Raw genomic sequence first — 20,706 nt, 5'->3', positions numbered from 1 at the left:
AGCACCGCAGTAGACCCAGACGGAGCTATAAATTCCTTCCTTTCTGTGCACCAGCCAGCAGTCTACCCCTCCCACCCAGCAGCACTTTATGGGAGTGAAATAACAGGGCTTGCTCAGTTTCAATTGTTGTTTAGAAAGTGCTTAAAATCTAGTCTTGGACTCCCTTGATGTTCTGTGGTCCAGGCCATCAGGATAGACTTGAACCCTATTCTGATGGAAATGTTAGTGTGGTCTTGAGTGTTAGGCTCCCCGACTAAATAAATAGCCCTGAGCCCATTAATGACCTTTGCACTCAAACGTGGAACACTTTGTTTATTACCTGAGCAAGTATTTAAGGTTGTAAATTTTAAAAAATGTACAGATGAAGGAATACTATTGTTACAGGTAACTAACTTTCCTCTTAGTAAAAAGGGTGTGGCTTTCATAGTGGATCACATTTTCCTTTCTATGACTTTTGTTCTTTGCTTTGCTCTGGTACATGTCTGTCCTGCTTTTGATGGCTCTTTTCTCTCCACCAGCTCTAAGATATATGTTTGATGCTGACACTGAGAGGCAGAACCTGGGTAAGGCGCCGCGATTATCTTTTCTGGATCGAAGGGCCACAGACCAAGAACATCAATATTCAAATGAGGTGACCCTTCCACGTCAAGGAGTGCGTTCCTGTGTGATGGCCACGTTCCAACTAAAGGTAAACAGCACAGCCCAGGACTCTTCAAAATGTCCCATAAGGAATAGCAAAAGATCATGTCCTACCTGCTCGCTAATTGATGCGCATTAATAACACGCAGTCTGATTCTCTCCTCTTCTTACTACTCACGATTTCTGGAAATGGATGGTACTGTTTTTGCATGATATGATGGGGGCAATATTTGATTTAGTTTTCATTGCACGGCTCTTTATTTTGAGTAATTGGTTCACGAGTACAACACCTTGATTAAAAGCTGAGGTATTACAAATTCGGAAGTGGCAGCTTGCAAGATGTTGAGATCCAATTGAGCCAGGTTGGGTCTGGGGTGTGCAGTCGTAGATGAAATATTATCAAGGTAATTACAAGCTCTTTAAACCTTTGGCACATTTTATGTTTTGCTCTTTGAGCTGATACTATTCATGTGAATCATCCCCAGTCCCTACTGCGGGTTTCTGAGGTAGCTGATACTTAGTTTGTGCTCGCTCGTCACTCAAAGACAAACAGCCAAACGATTGTGTATATACTGCACATACCAGACTGCCAGTTGGCTTTATTGTTTCCTCTGTTCTTTGTCTTTCGGCTGCATGAAGGCTAAAGATAATATTTGCAGTCCTTTTGATAATATAGCAGGAAATCAAACTGATGAGGTTTTGCAGTTCTTTTCCTAGAAATGAAAATGGTTGAACTGTTTTAGATGGCCAGTGGCATTCATCAAAGAGGAAGGGGACACTGTTGCTTAAACTCAGCAGACTTTGCTGCAGTTTATTCTTCAACTTTTGGGAGTAAAGACCACACACAGTTGTCCTTTTCATCTAAATGTCTTCGAAAATGTTGCCTCTTGAAGCAGTTTCCACTTTACTCTATATTTTTTACTTTATTCAAATCATTGTTTTTTCTAGATTTGATGCTTCTTTTAAACACATTTTTCGCGGTGCATTATCCTGTCACTTGTTCATGGAGCCGGTAGAGGCATTTTTGACTGTGTTTCCTCTTGTGGCGAAACAGTGGAAAAGAGGGTTTATTTTGCTAGCCTCTCTGTGAGAGGTTTTCTAAATTTTTCAGAAATCACTTGCTTGGAAGCTAATGCTAAGTTATAGGCAGCTATTGTGGGCTTTTATGTGGGATTTTCCTGTCCTAGAACGGGGCTAGAGCTTCAAATGACAGGAAGGAGAACTGCCTCTACCTCGGTCTGTGATGTGCTGCCCTTGATCTACCCGGGTTTCTCCCTTCAAAAGGCACATTCCATTCGACTCAGTCGGCCTTTAGCATTTCAATGTTGAGAGTGTCTTGATGTTTGGGGCGGCTCATTGTTTGTAGTGCTTCGACATTAGAGGGTTTTCTTGATGGTTCATTGCCCTTAGCAGTCATGTCTCTGGAATGCAAGACTCTCTGGCAATACAGGTCTTCATCTGAGGTGTGCTAGCAGTGAGAGAGCTTTGAGCTTATTGAAACTCCTCCCTTGAAACCTCTAAGCTGAAAGTAGTTGGGCCACAGTGAGCCCCATATACTGCTGAGTCCATCCAGAGGGTTGGGAAGCGTTCATGCCCAAAGGGACATCAGACCTCAGGTCATCACTGTCTAGGTTCCAAGGTCAAAAGATGAGTCTAGTCATCTGCATAGCACCCATGGGACAGTGGTGTTTCTTCATGGTTGGACTCCACCGTCCCTTAATTCATGCCCATGCATGCCACGTAATGCATGATCTCCTGGACTCCGAGCGGTACAAAGATCCTCAACACCTAGAGACCTAGAAGTTACAGGGATTCATCAATACGGGTTCTCCAGGGAACTTCCTTGGCTCACTCACTGATTGGGTGTACGCTAGATTAAGGTGTTTTGGGGTGCGTTTCTCAGTTCCTAAAGTGGATGTCCACATCTTTCCACAGGTTGCCATCCTGACACCTCATCAAATTCTCTTCTTCCTCTCCTTAGTCCAGTAAGTCTAGTCAGTCAAAAGCTTTTTCAATTGCTTTGTCTTAAAGACATTCAGCATATTCATACTGGGATACTTGGAATTAACACTTCTTCTTTTGGTCAAATGAAGTGTCCAGAAAAGCGCTCCTTATTGATTTGATTTCATAGTTTGGCAATTCCTTGTTCAGTTCCCCAGGTCATAAGAGTTAAAATCGAAGTCTTAGTGACCGCTCAAGTCTGAAGGGACTGACCTACTACTCGAGGGGTTTTCCTTTTTCTTCTGTCATCCATCAGTGACTTATAGACTAAGGCGTCAGGTTCCAACAAGTCCGGCTTGAGGCCTTTATTCTCTTTAAAAGAGACTTGATAACATGATGGTATAACGTGTAGACTGTTGTGTGTAGTATTTTAAGATCTTTTCAGACATATAGGATTTAGGGATTTTTTCTACTGATGAAGAACAGCTTCAAAATCCACATTAAAAATTAGGAAAATTAATTTGAGCTCTTTTGTGTGTTATGATATATTCATTTTATCTGAGGATCACAGCCTATGCAAAAGCTTCTGAAAGCTGTATAATAACACACACCTAGAGAAAGGCCAGGGAAATAAAACAGCAGAGGAGGCCAGAGATTCTGACTACTTAATACAACAACTAAAAAGAAAATGGAAGATTAAAAAGCAGAAGAAGCATGGTTTACTGATGTAATATTCAGCTTTTCTGGCCTTTTCAAAATCCCAACAAACAGGACTCCATGCGCAGTCAGGAGAAGTGCATTCGGTACCTCAGCAGCTGCAACTAGAAACGCGCTGTCTAAAGGGGCTGTTCTAGCTTTGGGGACTTCCATAATGGAGAGATGGGTTGGATACAGTTTGCTTTGTAGTCTGTGCCATCTGAAATCAGATCCTGAATTTACAGCAGCTGTCTGATAAATTGTACTTTGGAAAGTGACCACGGATTTAAGGAGCACCCCGGCACACCCTGGATATTACTGAATGGAGGGGAGAATAGGACTGACATGGTGAAGGATTGAAATTCTGGTAAGTAGCCATGCTTGTCCACAGCATTCTGCACTACTTGTAGCACATCCAGAAGCTTCACAGGGGGACCTGAGTATTTATCAGCAGAAGTGGAGGAGGAGCAGTGCTTACTTTGTTTTATTTGCAGCAAGTGACTGGGGAAGATGTTGGCTACCTAAGTAGCCAGCAATAATTCTGCATCCGTTAGTAGGCCAAGGATACGTACATTCTTTGAAGACTCCGGTGCAGAGCCCATTGCTTCCGACCCAAGGTGCCAGGTTCCATCTAGAGGTGCCATTCCTGGTGATAAGGATCAATGTCTTGGCCAGGCTAACTTGTAAAAAGTCAACTAACATTTACCGAAAAGTGATAAACAAACAGTCACAGTGGATGACGCAGATATCCGTTCCTCAGCTCTGGTTGGTTAAGAGACGCCAAAGGTCAGCCAAGTGTTAACAGCGTATATGTCAAACTGGAACATGCCACAATGGAGCTGGTTAGCTATGACCACATTTAGATGTTAAAAAATGAAGACTATATTGACCTCTCAGGAACACAACAGCTGATCATATGAGGTGAGTTAAATGGTAACAAGACAAAATATCGAATTCAAAATATAGAATTACCAAAATATCGAAGTCAAAATATAGAATGGACAAAATATCGAATGGACAGCATATAGTGGTGAAAAATATCGAATTGAAGGTAAGTAATTTAATATCGAATAGTAATTTTTACCCCTACGCTATCCAACGCTTTCCCTACTGTTGCACTCTCTGGAGTGGGAATAGTAATTTTTACCCTTACGCTATCCAACGCTTTCCCTACTGTTGCACTCTCTGGAGTGAGAATAGTAATTTTTACCCCTACGCTATCCAACGCTTTCCCTACTGTTGCACTCTCTGGAGTGGGAATAGTAATTTTTACCCCTGCGCTATCCAATGCTTTCCCTACTGTTGCACTCACTGGAGTGGTAATAGTAAATGTTATATTTATTATTTCATTAATTTTAAATTACTTTTAAAACATTTTTTTAAAAATCGATATTTTGACTAACTATATTTTTTAAAACTATTTATTTGATTCAATATTTTTGTATTTACCTGTTTGTAGAAAGGAATTCGATATTTTTGCATTCTATATTTTTTCTTTGATATTTTGGTAATTCTATATTTGTGTATTCGATATTATGTCAGTGATCCGAGTTAAATAATGGCTAGATTACTGATTTGGTCCTGCCACTCAAGAATTATTTCAGCCGTTCCTGTATGATGCCAGTGAACCCAGCTTCCACCAGTCTGGAGAGGAGAATTAAATAATTGATGATGTCAAAGGCAGACAACATTCTTAAAAAACCACACACCAACAAGCACACCCACCATGCACAAGTCTCCTCAGATCATCTAGCAGCTACTGAATAATTGATTTTGTGCAGAGATCCAGGCGAAACTCTCCTGCCCCTGGAAAGAATCCAGTCATTCAGTACCTTATGAAAATGTTGGCACTGTGTAAAGACAAGCTAATGGTGCAATTTGCCCAAATAGGGGAGTATGAAAGTTAGTTAGAAGTTGCCTAAATTATCTCGCTGTATAAAAATATTTTGAGTAACGGTTTTAGAGTAGTCCTCCCCTGTGCTTTGGCAACCAGTGCACAGCTTAAGGAGCTGCTACTCCTTTGCCCCCTTCATTAATGGTCCCATCAGCTCCTCTTCATGCTTGTGAGACTTTTTAAACCACCCAAGGCTGCGCTAGTTGCTCCAGAAACTTACAGAGAAGGCCAGGAATGGCAGACTGTGACCGACGGTTACAATTTTGTGTCATTAACCACAAATCTACATAGAGAAACAACAGAGGTAGTCCCTGTAGACCATCCCTGTACTTCTGTGGGTATCCGGTATTTTTTCTGGTCTGCTTCTCTTAACACAAGCTCACACCACCCGACACATGTACTCTGGAACACTGGGCGGGTAGTAAAAATATTTGACACATGGAATAAGTACTGAGCTGAAGAGGAGTTGGTGTGAGCACCACCAGCCATTTCAGCCATGGTCTCCCTCAAGTAGCATCATTACCAACCCTTTTCCAGCTATGATGTCTCTACATCCTTTGGAGGTTACATGAATCTTGGGAAACTCATAATCATGCGTAAGTTGAAACCACTGTTTGTAAAATGTGATTCTTTCTACACTGGCTTCGCCTCCATAAAGTAATCCATTGTAAGGCGCATTATGTCTTGTATATTATGTTACTAAAAGGCTAACCAGACTTCCATAGGGAAGAACAAAATGCATCCTACCAGGGAAGCAGTCCACTGCTGCTTTCATGAGAAACACACTCGCACATTTCAGAGACTTGTGAAGCGGTGATTTCAATATCTTTGCCAAGCATTACTCTATTGACTCCAAGGAACCACTATTGTGTGACAAACCCCTTGCTTAATTCCCCTGGCAGCTTTTCTGTTCACCTGGTTTTTTCTATTCTTTGTTTAGGGTGGGATTATTATTCTGCTCTTAATGACCATCAGAGAAATCCCACGGTTGAGAAGGAAATTACTAGTAATCCGAGCTCTCCTAACTGGGAGGCATCAACAGTGCCTTGCCATTGGCTTGCTGTAGGGGGAGTGTTGCTGGACTGGTGTTGCATTTTAAGTCCATCCCCTTCCCTACTGTTACGCAGACTGGAGTTGAAATAGTAAATTATACTATTCCAAAGTCCAGCGCCCCCCTAACGCAAGTCATTATAACGACTTGCATGCTAAGGGGACACGTCTTAATGACGTGTTTATTTTAATAACGGCGTTGTAAAGGCAAGAATGCTAAACACATGCAGGATTATGTCATACAACTGCCCTTAGAACCAGGTGAACAGAAGATTGGTAGAAGTGAGATGTTTGTTTAATCTATTGCCTTAAGCTGAAATGTTTCTACCTGACCCAAGGTTGCTCCTAGAATCGTCAAAGGAGCCAGTCCACAATTCCTATCCTTTTTAAACATAATGCCTTTCTAACTATTCATATTTTCTGTTCATTATAGGGGAGGGTGGGAAACGCTGTTTTCTCAGCCACGTGCAATATATAGTGTGAGTTTACAAATTACAATCAAAACAAAAGGAGTGACTCTAAACTAGTATTTGAGATAAGCAATTTAGGGCCAGATGTATAAAAAAAAATTGTATTTCGATTCCCTAATTGCCAATCTTTGCGATTTCCAATTAGGGAATCGCAAAACGGCATGCATGAAAGTGCGTAGTACACTTTCTGCGATTCCCATGGGGTCGCACATGACCTACCCCATGAATATTAATGAGGTAGGTCGCAATTTGAAACCCCCTAAGAATCTCACAAATCACAGGGATGGTGGCCTGCTGAGATCAGTAGACCACCATGTCTGTGATTGCTTTTAAATAAAGCAATCTTTTTTTTGTAAATGAAAACAAGATGCTTTACAAAAAGAAAAATGAAAAGTTTTCTTTTCATTTTTTAGAGCAGGCAGTGGTCAGTGGGACACTGCCTGCTCTTAAAATGCTTTTACAAACATTCACAAAGAGGAAGGGGTCCTTTGGGAACCCCTGCCCATTTGTGAATGAGTTACCACCTACTTGAAGTAGGTGGTAAAATGCAAATGTTTTGCGACCGCATTCATGGCCACAAAACATTCATGCATACCGTTAGGATTCGCTTTTTGGAAGGAAAGCTCTAAACACGCCCCTTCCAAATAGCGAATCGCAAACCCATTTTGCAATTCAGTAACAGGTTACCGAATCGTAAAATTGGGTTTGATGCATCGCATCGTTTAATCCAAACGGGCCGATTCTGCGAATCGGCCCACTTGCGAGGAGAAAAATGCTTGATGCATCTGGCCTTTAGACCCTGGGAATGGTAATAATGAGGGGATTACTGGCAGATCACATATTGAAATAGGGTCCGCGAGCACTGTAGAGTTCAAGACTGCTCAATAACAGGTACTCATCCTGCCTTAGAACATAGCAGGTTGGAGCTCTAAGCTCTCTGACCCCTTATGGGGGCAGTTCAATGAAAACGTTAATATTTGTAGCTTTTAGGAGACATGGGCCATCACTCTGGTCAGGAGCCAGAGTGCTAGGGGTGGAGCACCCCTCTGATGACTTAACAGTATAGGTGAAACTTTCCTCAACCTGTGTGGTCAAGAAGCTAGAAATATATGTTCACCTGACTCAATGGGACTGTTAATTAATTTTAATAGCAGTCCCCCCTAACAGTTTATAACATATACGGTCATACTACCTCAAAAAACAAGGAATGGCGCTTATTACGATTGCTGGGGTTGTAAGAATGGTAAAAGAATGGTATGGATGTCACGTACTGGGTAACTGGTGCAGAACCTCACAAGGGGACTTAACCAAAAACAATTTGAGCATAAGAACACCCCCAGATTTGAGAATTACCTCTATAATATCGTGCTATCACAAGCAAAAGCATTCTCCGTGAAATTTAGGTTTGAAACGGTCATAGTAAATGGTGTTGGTCAAACTGGACCCCAAATAACCAAAAAACTAACATATGTTCTGCGTATAAGAGCGATGTTGAAATTGAACAACGTTTCCTTTTGTTTTTGCAATGCATTTATTAGCATTAGAAAGAAATTTATCTTACTGATCTGTCGATCATGGGCAGTCAGACCACATTACACAGCACTGAGAATTATAAGTCAGATACTAGTGATGTCATAATTTTGACCCAATACATTTTCTGGTTTCTGCATGGCGTCTGACATCTTGTTTTAGCAAATCAGAAAACTGGACACCCTCTTGAAATGGACTGTATTACCTCGTAGCCTTGGGCATGATTTTAGTTATTAAGAGGCATTGTGATTGTTTTTATTGCTCAGTACATTTTATACATATAATTTATTAGGTGTATCTGTGTTACTTGACACATGTTGTTATTTGTATTTTGCATTTAATGCAGTGGTTATTGTTCAATGTTTTATATGGTTATCCCCCAAAAAACGTATTGATTGAAATTACAATCAAAGATTAGTAAAAAGGAGGGGGGCGCTAGGTGGCGCCGGACCGCAATGGCCGCGTCGGTATGAAGCTCCCGCCGACCCAGGCGGCATTTTCCACATAAACCAGATCCTTGTATCAATATTGGGTCTCCAATCATCGCCATCGGGAAGCGAAGGTAGTGCTGCCCGTCTGGACCGTGTTTGAACGCTGGCAGTGACCCGTGGGAGAGGCTTTGGGCGGCGGAGCTTTGCGGAGGAGTGGGAAGAAATTGCCCGGAGCGCCCCGCCGGGCGAGAAAATCACGCTAGTCCGGGGCTGAGTAGGCCAGACTCTGGAGCGACGCACGGCCTGCAGCTGTGGGAGGCGCCTGATTTTTGCTGCAGAGCACTAAGGGGGGATCGCGGCTGGCACAGACACCCCCCTGGACAGAGGGGCAGAGGCACGGTGCTCTGCCCTGCAAGACACTCACGGAGTGGCCGATACCTGACCACGGCGATGAGAGCGACCACCAGGGGGGAGAAGGTGCTGTGATCTGCTGAACGTAGGGTCGTGGATCACCGGCAAAGTCAGCTGAGATATCTGACCGCGGCGAAGGTATTGTGGCACAGGTTGGGGGATGCAGGCGGCACGCGGAGCAACAGAGGGAAGCGGCCCCCAGCACCAACTTACAGGCCGCAGTCCGCCATTTTCCACGCGGAGAGGAAGCACGCTATTCCTAATGGGTGGGACTGCATATATAAGCTACAAAGGATGCAGGAAGCTGCAGGCCTCCCTTTGACCGGACAAGAAACCGCCCCCGGGGAATCACCGCATTTGGCGCTTTTTCCCTGTCGCATAAGTGCTGCTACCCTGTGCATGAGACGACCTGCTTGAAGAGCATACTACCTAGCTGGATAGGTCGCTGCAGTGGTGGGGACTTGAGGTGAGAGTGGACGGAGATACCTCGACGGAATCCCTGCAAAGTAGGCCCTGACTTTGATTAATCTGCCAGAGGCAACTATGGGCAGGACGGAACCTAGACAAGCGAAGCTGACATTCGATACCCACAAAGCGTCTAGCTCCAACTCCAAAGAGCGCGAAGAGGATGACCCACCGGAGACTAGAGATGAGGGGTGGAAAGCGCTATTGGTGGGGATGCAGCAGAGCCTCACTTCCATTGACTCTAAGATAGACGCCATGAGTAATAGGCTGGAGGAAGTGGTGGCGAAACTGGATAAACATGACGAACGACTGAAGGAGGTGGAACATAAAGTGTCGGACTTGAAGGATGGAGCAGGGACCAGGCAACAACACATGCAGCAAATGGATAAACTGCTAAAGGTCATCGCAGACAAGAACGAGGAGGATTTACGGGTGCTAGGCCTGGCAGAATCCACCAACACTGGGAGGCTGGAGGACTTCATGGAAAGCTTACTGGTAGAGTTGTTTGGGAAAGAATCCTTCTCTGCACACATGGTCATTGAGCGGGCTCATAGGTCGTTGGCGGCCCGTCCCCCTCCTGGGGCCCCACCACGCCCGATAATCATGCGGTTCTGGAACTACCGCAATAGAGACACAGCATTACGTCTGGCGCGGGAGAAAGGCGAAGTGCGGTATGATAACACCACCCTGTCTTTTTATCCCGATTTCACCCAAAACGTACAGGAGGCCCGCCGCAAATTCACATCGGTGAAGAAGAAATTGCAAACACAAGGCATCCAGTATGCCATGTTATACCCCGCGAGGTTGCGGATCCATCATCGCGGAAAACCGCACATCTTTAGCACACCACAACAAGCGGAGGAGTATCTTAAGCGGGATCGACGGTCGGCTTCGCGAGAGGAGGCGGAGAGAAGGCGCTCAAGGTCCCACTCACCACTATCAGAGCCAGGCTGACACGGGAATACTGCATGAGACACAACGCCTGGCAACGCTGCTGATATGGCCTTAATGGATGCTATGTTGATTGGTGAAGTATAACTACAGTTTCTACTATGTGCATATCTTTGGCCGCCCGGGCACTCACCTCCGTCCCGTCAGACCGACCCCTGGGGCACAGTTGGTTGTGGATGGATGCGATAAGGAGGTTGAGTGGGCATGACGGTGGCCCCTAGCGGCCCCCAATTGAGGACATTCCCCTTACGCTTTTTCCTTTGTATGTTTGGTTCTTTGAGAGTACAGATAGCATCTGTTGAGGCGAAGGGTGTGGGGGGTGGGGAGTTTGGTCCTGGAGAGTTGGGGCAGCCGGTGTCGGAGGGATGGGGGGGTTGGGACTTGAGGGTTCCAGGGGAGAAAGAATGTTGAGTGCGACCGAGAAAATACACAGACCGTGATGAATAATAGCTATGACTGAGGAAAACACTGCTGGCACTGATCTTCAAATGGTCTCCTGGAATGTGAGGGGATTGAACGACCCCAGGAAACGCAGGCAATTGCTAGGCGATTTGGAGCGCCATCATGCTCAGGTAGTTATGTTACAGGAGACCCATCTTTCGCGGGGAAGTACGCCCCGATTTGCATAACGTTGGGCTTCCCTTGGCTGCTTTACGTCCTACTCCAGCTACGCTAGAGGAGTAGCCATACTTAATAAACGGGAAGTCAGGTTCGTAGAGGGAGAGAAGGAGGTAGACCCTGACGGGAGGTATTGTATGCTTTGGAGCAGACTGCATTCGCATAATTTAGTGTTTGCGAACTACTATGGGCCTAACATAGATGATGCTCATGCTCCGAGGCATATTACACACGCTTGGACATAGATATGTCTTCTGGGGGGGGACTTTAACACCGTAGTTGACCCCAGACTGGACCGCTCTCATGCTATTGCAGCACATTACACCAGCACCCAACGCACATTGCGCGACATAGTGACATCTGATAACCTGCTGGATACATGGCGCCACTTACACCCCACACGGCTGGAAGGGACACACCATTTGGCTGTACACAATACCTGGGCCAGGTTAGATTATGTTTTTGTAACGAAGGGCGCGGCACACTGGGTAGGTACGGCAACACATCTGGCTAGTACATTTTCTGACCATTCCCATGTGTTAGTGGTGATAAGGCCCCCGTTAGATCTTTCCCCCTATCTAAATTGGAGACTGAACCCCTTGCATTTGCAGGACGCTGTTTTTCGGGCGGAGATGGAGCAGGAGATTACTGACTTCTTCCCCAGAAACACGGACTCAGTGGCCAGCCTAACAACGGTGTGGGAAGCGTTTAAAGTGACCGTGAGGGGATGGTGCATTTCCAAGGGAGGAGGCATATTGCGAGATCTCCGCCGCGACCTAAACAACCCGGAGACCGAATTAGGGGAGCTAGAGCGGGCGATACTTGGGGGTGACGGGGCAGGAGGGCTTAAGGCTCAGCTACGAGAGAAAATGACGGAATACATGGACGCGGCGGAGAGAGAGTGTAAGTTCCGGGGGAAACTTAGTGCTGCTCGGAAATATGGCGAGGGGGACAGACCAGGAAAATCGCTTGCCGGCACGGTGAGACCCCCTAGATTCAGCAATTATATCATTGCACTGCAGGATGAGCAGGGAACGCCACGTAGCACTCTTCCAGATCAGATGGCTATAATGACAAGTTATTATAAAAAGCTCTACACATCGCAGCGGCAGAACCCATTACAACTCGGGGGATATTTTGAGGATGTGGCCCTGGCCTGGCTGGGGACACTCAGCGCAAATTCCTGGCCCTTGATTTGGAGGTGGATGAGATCACGGACGCAATTATGTCCATGCGGTCCGGAAAGGCCCCGGGGTCTGACGGGATACCCATTGACTTTTATAAGACCTATGTCTCCATTCTAGCACCCATTCTGAAGGAAGTATTTTATGAGGCCCTTGAGAAGGGCAGTCTGCCCACCACCATGAGGGAGGCCCAGATTATGTCCCTGCTTAAACCTGGCAAGCCCCCGGATGTTTGTGATTCATATCGGCCCCTTTCGCTGCTCAATAGCGATACTAAAATACTGGCAAAAGTACTGGCCACGAGGTTAAATCTCCTCTTGGAACATCTGGTGTTGCCCGACCAGGCAGGGTTCGTGCCGAATCGAGCCACGGCTCATAACCTCCGGACTCTCCTGGCAGTGGTACAGGACATAGACTCTAACAGTGCAGCGGTGGCTGTCTTTCTGGATGCCACCAAAGCGTTCGATTCCGTAGAATGGGATTATGTGGTAGGGACACTGTCGCATATGGGGATGCCAGAGGCCTTTTTATGCTGGATCAAACTGCTATACACAGCACCATGTGCCAGGGTTCTGCTAAATGGTGCCAAATCGCAGGCCTTCCATATTTCCAGGGGGACGAGGCAGGGATGCCCCCTATCACCGGTTTTATTCGCCATTGCAATAGAACCACTAGCAGCTAAACTGTGGCAACATCATAACCATAGAGGCCTTATATATCCTTCTAAGCAAGTTTTGGTGTCCCTCTACGCGGACGACATCACGCTGTATATACATAAGCCACAGGACAATCTCAACCCAGTCTTGCGGGAGATCACCAAATTTGGGGCTATAGCCGGGGTACAAATCAACTGGGGAAAGTCTGCCGTGTTTCCCCTAACCGACCACACGCCTTCTCATCCACAAGACTACCCGCTGCAGTGGGAGACGGATGACTTTAAATACTTGGGCATTTATGTGACCATGGATAAGGAGGCCTTGATGAGAACGAACTATGGGCGCGCTCTGACTTAAGTGACGGATAACATCACTAATTGGCTTAGGCTGCCCCTCTCGATGGCTGGGAGGGTATCCCTAATACTGCCCAAATGTTTTTATTTGTTTATAAATATCCCCTACCATCCGGGTGCCTACTTTTTTAAAACACTGATGACGCAATTGGTGCGCTTAATATGGGGAGGTAAGCAGGCGCGGCTGAAACTGGACACCCTTATGCTACCGTATCATTTGGGGGGGTTTGATGTACCCGACTTTGAACAGTATAACCATAGTGCGCAGGCGCACTTCGCGGCGTACTGGTTTCACCCTCCTCCATACATGCCCCATTTAGCTGTGGAAGATGGATACATGGCCCCAGTCCCGACTGTGGGGTATGTGTATGCGCTGCATAAGGAGAGGGGCGTGGACCCGTCCACTGTGGATTGCACAGTCAGGGCATGGACCTGGTTGGCTCGGGCCGAAGGGGTGACCCAGATGTATTCCCCTAGAATATCTTTGCGCAGCTGTCCTTTGCTACCTGTCACAAATGAGAAGATATGCCATAACCTGTTAGATAGACTGAAATATGCAACTTGGGGCGACCTGTACATAGGAGGCGAATTTCGGACAGCAGAACAATTTTTTGGGAGCAATTCGTACTCATTCATGGACCTCTTCCTTTACACCAGGCTTAAACAAAGTGTCCGTGCCAAGACTCCAGACTTTCCAAAGGAGCCGGACACGTTTGTGTCCCTCCATTTAATGCTACAGACAGAGGCTCCCACACATGTAATATCCCTGTTGTATGCGCGAGTTTGCACAGCCCCTCCGTGATCACTAGTGAGGGCTAGGAGGGAATGGGACACGGACCTTGACGAACCACTTACTGATGACCAGTGGGAGTTGGCGTGCCTTCAGACAGCAGCAGTGTCTGGTAGTAGTAGGTTGCGCCTGCTCCATTTTAAATTCCTACATCGGCTATATCACACCCCAGCGAGGTTACACAAGCTCCATCTCAGGGATGATGACAGATGCTCCCGTTGTGGCCAGGGTCCGGCTGACTATATGCAACTGGCATGGACGTGTCTTCAGGTGGCCAAATACTGGAGGGGAGGTCTTGGAAGGATTAGTGGCAATGCTGTATATTCACATTGAGCCGACCCCTGTGAGGGCCTTGCTGGGTTTGGTCACTGATGTAGTCACGCCGCACCGCAAATTTCTAGTAATGGGTATACTCCTGGCCCGGCGACAGGTAGCATGCAGGTGGGGGAGGGGCAGGGCACCCAAATTTAAGACATGGATACATGATATGTCAACCTGGCAGGAATATCTCCAAGCGTATGCAGAACAATTTCCATTGAAGTCCCGGCCCAGGGACATATGGGGGCCCCTGATAGCCTACCTACTGGGTCAGTAAGCAGATGGTGACACTGTTAACAATGGAGATGAGGCTGCGGGTGTGGTGTGAATCTGGAATGCAACTGTGGTTGGGACAATAGTGTGCGGTTTATGGGGAAGCGTGGGGGATATGAGGGTAAGGGGGGGTAGGCCTTACGGTTCAGTAGGGGCTCTTTGCACTTGCTCCAGAGACAATGCCTTGCTTGGTGAGCACAATTTTGGACTATGAAGCCTGGATTCATCTATGAACATTTAGGTTGGTCTTGCACATTTCTCGGTTGTTCTTTGTGGGAGTAGGAGGAGTAACATTAGGGGGATGGGAGGGGAGGGGAGGGGGAGGGGGGTTGTTTATTGCTAATGTATGCATAATTTTGAGTTTTGTATCACGCATTACCATGCATCAAGATCTGCATCACGCATTGTTGCAAAGCCAAAACCTTTTCAAAATAAACACAAAAAAAGATTAATAAATAGGAGACACCCACCTTGATACCCCAGAGCCCTACAGGATTTTCAAATATTGTTACTTCTCTTACCATCATACCCCAGAAGGGCCATGCAGCCTGAACAGTCAGGCAGTCATGCCTCAATATCGACCAGTGTTAACTATGTCCGTATTGTCGTGCTGTACTCTAATCTAACCCAGCTTAGTTGCACAGAGCTGCATATAAAACCGGGCCCTCGTTGGCTCACTCACCCCTTTACTCTGTCACTTACCTGCTTCTCATTGGCTATCATTTGTGCTTTTTCAGGAAGACATCAAAGACAAACTCCGGCCCATTCCGGTGACTCTATCCTACAACATCAGCCGTACACAGCAGAAGCGCCGCTCGGCTGGTGCCGACCTGGGGCCACTGGCACCTGTCCTGAATGCCCAACAGTCCAACTTCTACAAGTCAGAGGTATTGGGGCGGGTGCTTCTTAGTTCCAATAACCACTGGTTAAAATTAAAGACATACAAATGAAGGTCACTCTCTAGTTGTAGGAGGGAGCTGAGGCGATAGTTCATCCCAGGTATGAGGGTGCAGTTGGTTCAAATGTGTTCCTAGCATTAGAAAGGCTGATTGAGTCAAGCGTAGACTAGAGTGCCGGTTCAGGCATGGGTTCATTTCCTTCATGGTGACACTTTTTCAGTGCGATTGTCACTGTAGAAATAGGCTGCTACATAAGGTTGCCTGCATCAGAAACAAAGGGAGATTGGCCTCCAACCCTGGGCCACTACAAGTGGGTGTGTCCTTCAAGAATGAACCACTTCAAGGGGATCCCTTCTTTAGGAATGGGTGGCCATAATGGAACCCCTATACCAGGACTGGCCACTACAAGGTGACCCCAGTCTTCTGGACTAGGGAGTTGGGAAAGAGCAGCTTGGCCTAAAAGTTGATTATTGATGAAGGGAGATGGGCAATACATGCAAGCCATAGATCTTTCTATCCATAGGCTTCAAAAGCGGTCATCTGTGGTGCCCCTTGATGAATAGGGGGCAGGGTGAGAGGGGCACTGGCATCACCAACATTTAATCCTGTATTGTTTTGCAGCAGGTCTTAAGTTGGAGCCAAAATCCTTTGAGAGGCCCTTGGTTCCAGGAGTGTTCAACTTGGCTAGAGGGAGCACAAGGACCTGAACCAACAAAGAGCATGGAAATACCAAATCGGTGATAGGTTACCGACTCGCAAGTACCCCCCTCCGGACCCCTTCCCTTTGCGAACTGTGGTGGCAGCTTCAGGGGGAGTAGGTTGTGGTCTAGGGGCCTATTGCCAACTCTCTCTGAAATTTTTCTAAACTGAAAACCCTATATATATATATTTTTAAAGCAGCCCTGTTTCCTTTTAGTACATAGGTCTATCTGTAAAATCCAAAAGTCGGTACCCCACTTGCAACTGCTTTTTGCAAACAAGGTTTTATACATATGGCCCCATGAGGTACCTGTTTGCACAATGCTACTGTTGAGGCGGGACGTACTTCCTTTAAGAATGCTAAATACAGGGTCCTGGACATTTAGAGTCAGTTGAGAGGAGCAGAGTTTGCATTAGGAGTTCTTTATCTTTTTGGACGCCTCCTGTCTCCCATCAGGTGCACTTTCTGAAGCAGGGCTGCGGGGATGACAAGATCTGCCAGAGTAACCTGCAGCTGCACTACACCTTCTGCTCCCGTGTGGGAAACACAGACTACTTCGAGCCTCTGCCCAGGTGAGTTTCAGAAGGCCACTGTGCGGTGTCCAGTTGAGGATCGGGTGATCAGTCCTTCAGGGGAATGGCATGCAATCCTCATGTAAGTGACTTTACTGCTCATGAGGGTTGGGGAAAAGTTGCCTTACATTTCATAGGCGAGTGTTGCAGAGGAGGGACACTTCCCTTCAATCCTTAGTTGGCTGTTGGGGCAAATCAGATCTCCAGGCCCAAGGTGAGTGTGAGAAAGATGTGTGCACAAACCTTGGTTGAATATGGCGGGAAGGTGCTGGATTTTCCTTTGGTGAGTGTGGTGGGGTTAAAGATCGCCCAGCAGCCCTGAAGTAACTATGAGGGAGAGATCTCCTTACAAATTCTGTTTGTTTCCATATCCTCTGCACAGAATACTCTTTCTCAGAACTGATTCCAGTATCTGTACAGATTTCTGCCTCTGCGTAAATGTCTGTCTCATCACTGCTACCCGTATATGCACTGATTCCTTTACCTCTGCGATGGTTCCTCTAGCCCATCACTAATTACTACATCCATGCACTGATCCTCTAAACTGGGTCAGAATCATTTATAGCTGCATTAATTCCCGCACAACGCTGCACTGACCCATGTACCTCTGCATCAGTTCCTATATTTTAGTACTGATTCTCATATATTTGTGCTGATTTCTGTATCTTTGTAAAGATTCCTGTCTTTCCTCTCTGGTTCCTAACACTTATTCCTTCATCCTTATTGATTCCTCTGATTGCACTGATTTGTCTTCTAATATGGCACAGACTTCTTAATCTTTCCATTGGGTTAGGTTTCTCCTCACTGATTCCTCTGTCTCGGCATTGATTCCTCTATCCGAGGCCAGATTCATGTCCCTGTCTCTGATCTAATTTTTCTGCATCAACAATGGTTCCTCTCTAGCTACACTATTTCTCCTATCCTCACAAAGATTCTTCTTTCTCTAAAGTGATTTAAGTGTCTCTGCACTGACTCTTTATGATTATTACTTGCCACATCTCGTCTTTTAGTTATAGGTCAAGCCTATCAGATAGCAAATGCGCTCTCTATAGCGAGGCATTTCGCGGTTTACCAAGAACATGGAAGAGCTTGGAGCCCACCCATTACTTACCATTGGTTGGCTTTCCTATCACTCTCATTTCCCTGTTTCCTATTCATCTCCCATCTTTCAATCTTGTGTTTGTCCCACCATGAAACATTGCCTCTTAACCATTTCTTTGATTGACTGACACCTCTACTTCCACTACTTGCTTTTCAAGTACAGCTTTTTTTATTTGTGTTAAGCATTCCATGAGAGTAAATGTATTTTTGAGCTGTCACCCTAGTTTACTTCTCTCCCCTTGTACTTGTGGTGTCCTCTGTCACCCAAATGCTTCTCCCCGTCCCCTCCCAGTCACACTTGCCCATGTGCAGTTGCCCATACAATCTGTGTTGCTTCCTCCTACTCGCGTTTTCCTTCCCTCTCCCTGTTGTTCCTCCCCCACCCCTGCCCTCCTTATTGCTTTCCCGTCCCTTATGTCCTAACCAGTGTTGGTTTTCCCTCGCTCTTACAGACCTGCCAACTCATATGGTGCCACCGTATCAAACAATTTAGGCTCCTTTCACACGGTCACCCATTGAGAAGCCGAAATAACACATTGGCATGAAAAACTAGCTGGAAACCACTGCATAGTTTGGCTTTCCTGTTTGTTTTCAGAGGCTGTAAGCAGCCGATGTCCTTTAAGGGGTGTGAAAATAACCCAGGTCACCGGCAACAGCCTCAGAGACCCTTTGCTGTATTTGTAAGGGGAGGCAGTGGGAGGGTAGTTGTAGGGTTTTTAGGTTGGGATAGTGGATGGGGGTGTTGGTGGAAGGCAGGGAGCCTCTAGGTAGCTCTCTTCACACAGTGACATTTCTTTGTAAGTTGGCAGGTATGCTTTTACCCTCCCCGTAGTGCTTACACCTCACTTGATTCCTTGTCCCCCATCCACTGGCGTAACGAAAGTTGAGGGGGCCCCCCTTCAAGGTACACGAAGGGCCCCCCACTCCGTGTTTAATATGGAACACTCAGGCCTGAGTACTGTGCTGAGGGGGCCCCCTGCACCGCGGGGGCTGCGGGGTCCTGTGTTACGACCCTGCCCCCCATCCTCCCTCATGTTCCTTCCGCCCCCCCCCCCACCCCGTTGCTTCCGTTGGCCACCTGCCCAGCTGGCTTACATAAAAAAAAAGTTTGCTTGTTTTATTTTCTTTTTAATTGCTGATCTAACTTCGATCAGTCACTAAAAAAGAAGAAAAAAAGCACCTGCGTTATTTTGTAGGCACACTCACCTATAAAATGATGCAGGTGGCTGCGTCAAATGCTTTTTATTTACACTTAAGCCACGCTACACTGCTTCAGGAATGCTGTATAGCATGGATAAAAGACAACTTGTCACAAATGCAAGATCTATTGACTTTACCAGTGCTTGTTCTACCTTGAGGCAGATTCCACTGTCTCTGCACTGATTCTCCTGTCCTTGCACAGATTCCCCTGTTTGCACCGGTTTACTTATCCATGTCCTGCTTCCCCTATCCCTACAGCGATTCTTCTATCTGGGCTGGTGACCCAGTTTCTCAGCCCTGGTTACTCTGTCCCTGCAGTGCTTCCTTTACCTCTGCATTGATACTTCAGTTTACACTAATTCCTTTTTGCCTGCAGAGGTGAAGATGGGAAAGCTCTTTTCGCCATGACAGACGAGAAGGAGGACATTGCTCTTGAGATCCGGGTCACAAACCATCCCTCAGATGCCATACACCCTCAGAAAGACGGCGATGATGCCCATGAGGCGCAGCTCACCATCAGCTTACCAGAGACACTGCTCTACTCGGGGGTTCGGTCATCCATGGTAAGAAGAGAAAGTACAGCGGGCAGAGAGCCTCTGAGAGTGCAGCTAAATCTGAGACAGTGCCACTAGTGATGAGACAGTTCCAAAAGAGCATCTGTGCTGGATGCGAGTTCTGAGACAGTGCCAAGAAGCCTGCCTCTGTGGCAGCACCACAAGAGCTTCAGAGAGAGTTCCGCAAGAGCTCCAGTGTGTACAGCTAGTTCTGAGGCAGCTCCATAAGAGCTTCAGTGTGTGAAGCTAGTTCTGAGACAGTTCCACAAGAGCTTTAGTGTGTACAGCTAGTTCTGCGACAGTTCCGCAAGAGCTTCAGTGTGTGAAGCTAGTTCTGAGACAGCTCCATAAGAGCTTCAATGTGTACAGCTAGTTCTGAGACAGTTCCGCAAGAGTTTCAGTGTGTACAGCCAGTTCTGAGACAGTTCCACAAGAGCTTCAATGTGTGAAGCTAGTTCTGAGACAGTCACACAAGAGCTTCAGTGTGTACAGCTAGTTCTGAGGCAGCTCCATAAGAGCTTCAGTGTGTGAAGCTAGTTCTGAGACAGTTCCACAAGAGCTCCAGTGTGTGAAGCTAGTTCTGAGACAGTCCCACAAGAGCTTCAGTGTGTACAGCTAGTTCTGAGGCAGCTCCATAAGAGCTTCAGTGTGTGAAGCTAGTTCTGAGACAGTTCCACAAGAGCTCCAGTGTGTAGAGCTAGTTCTGAGACAATTCCGCAAGAGCTTCAGTGTGTACAGCTAGTTCTGAGGCAGCTCCACAAGAGCTTCAGTGTGTGAAGTTAGTTCTGAGACAGTTCCACAAGAGCTTCAGTGTGTACAGCTAGCTCTGCGACAGTTCCGCAAGAGCTTCAGTGTGTACAGCTAGTTCTGAGACAGTTCCACAAGAGCTTCAGTGTGTACAGCTAGCTCTGCGACAGTTCCGCAAGAGCTCCAGTGTGTGAAGCTAGTTCTGAGACAGTTCCACAAGAGCTTTAGTGTGTACAGCTAGTTCTGAGACAGTTCCACAAGAG

At 46.6% G+C, this 20,706-nt stretch overlaps 1 protein-coding gene across 5 annotated transcripts in view; it reads left to right on the top strand.

Moving 5' to 3' along the window:
• The window catches only part of ITGA7 (integrin subunit alpha 7), a 281,940-nt gene that overhangs the window by 198,549 nt on the left and 62,685 nt on the right, over nt 1–20,706 (top strand). For all 5 annotated transcript variants that reach the window (XM_078689173.1, XM_078689172.1, XM_078689175.1 and 2 more), the window contains 4 exons: nt 519–688; nt 15,408–15,557; nt 16,726–16,841; nt 19,519–19,705. In XM_078689173.1, coding sequence (XP_078545299.1) covers nt 519–688; nt 15,408–15,557; nt 16,726–16,841; nt 19,519–19,705 — 623 coding nt within the window. The remainder of the gene's footprint in view (nt 1–518; nt 689–15,407; nt 15,558–16,725; nt 16,842–19,518; nt 19,706–20,706) is intronic.

The sequence above is a fragment of the Lissotriton helveticus genome, chromosome 1_1, assembly GCF_964261635.1.
Source record: "Lissotriton helveticus chromosome 1_1, aLisHel1.1, whole genome shotgun sequence".
NCBI lineage: Eukaryota > Metazoa > Chordata > Amphibia > Caudata > Salamandridae > Lissotriton > Lissotriton helveticus.
The sequence above is the reverse complement of the archived record's forward strand: the minus strand, read 5'-3'. Positions and strand labels throughout refer to the sequence as shown.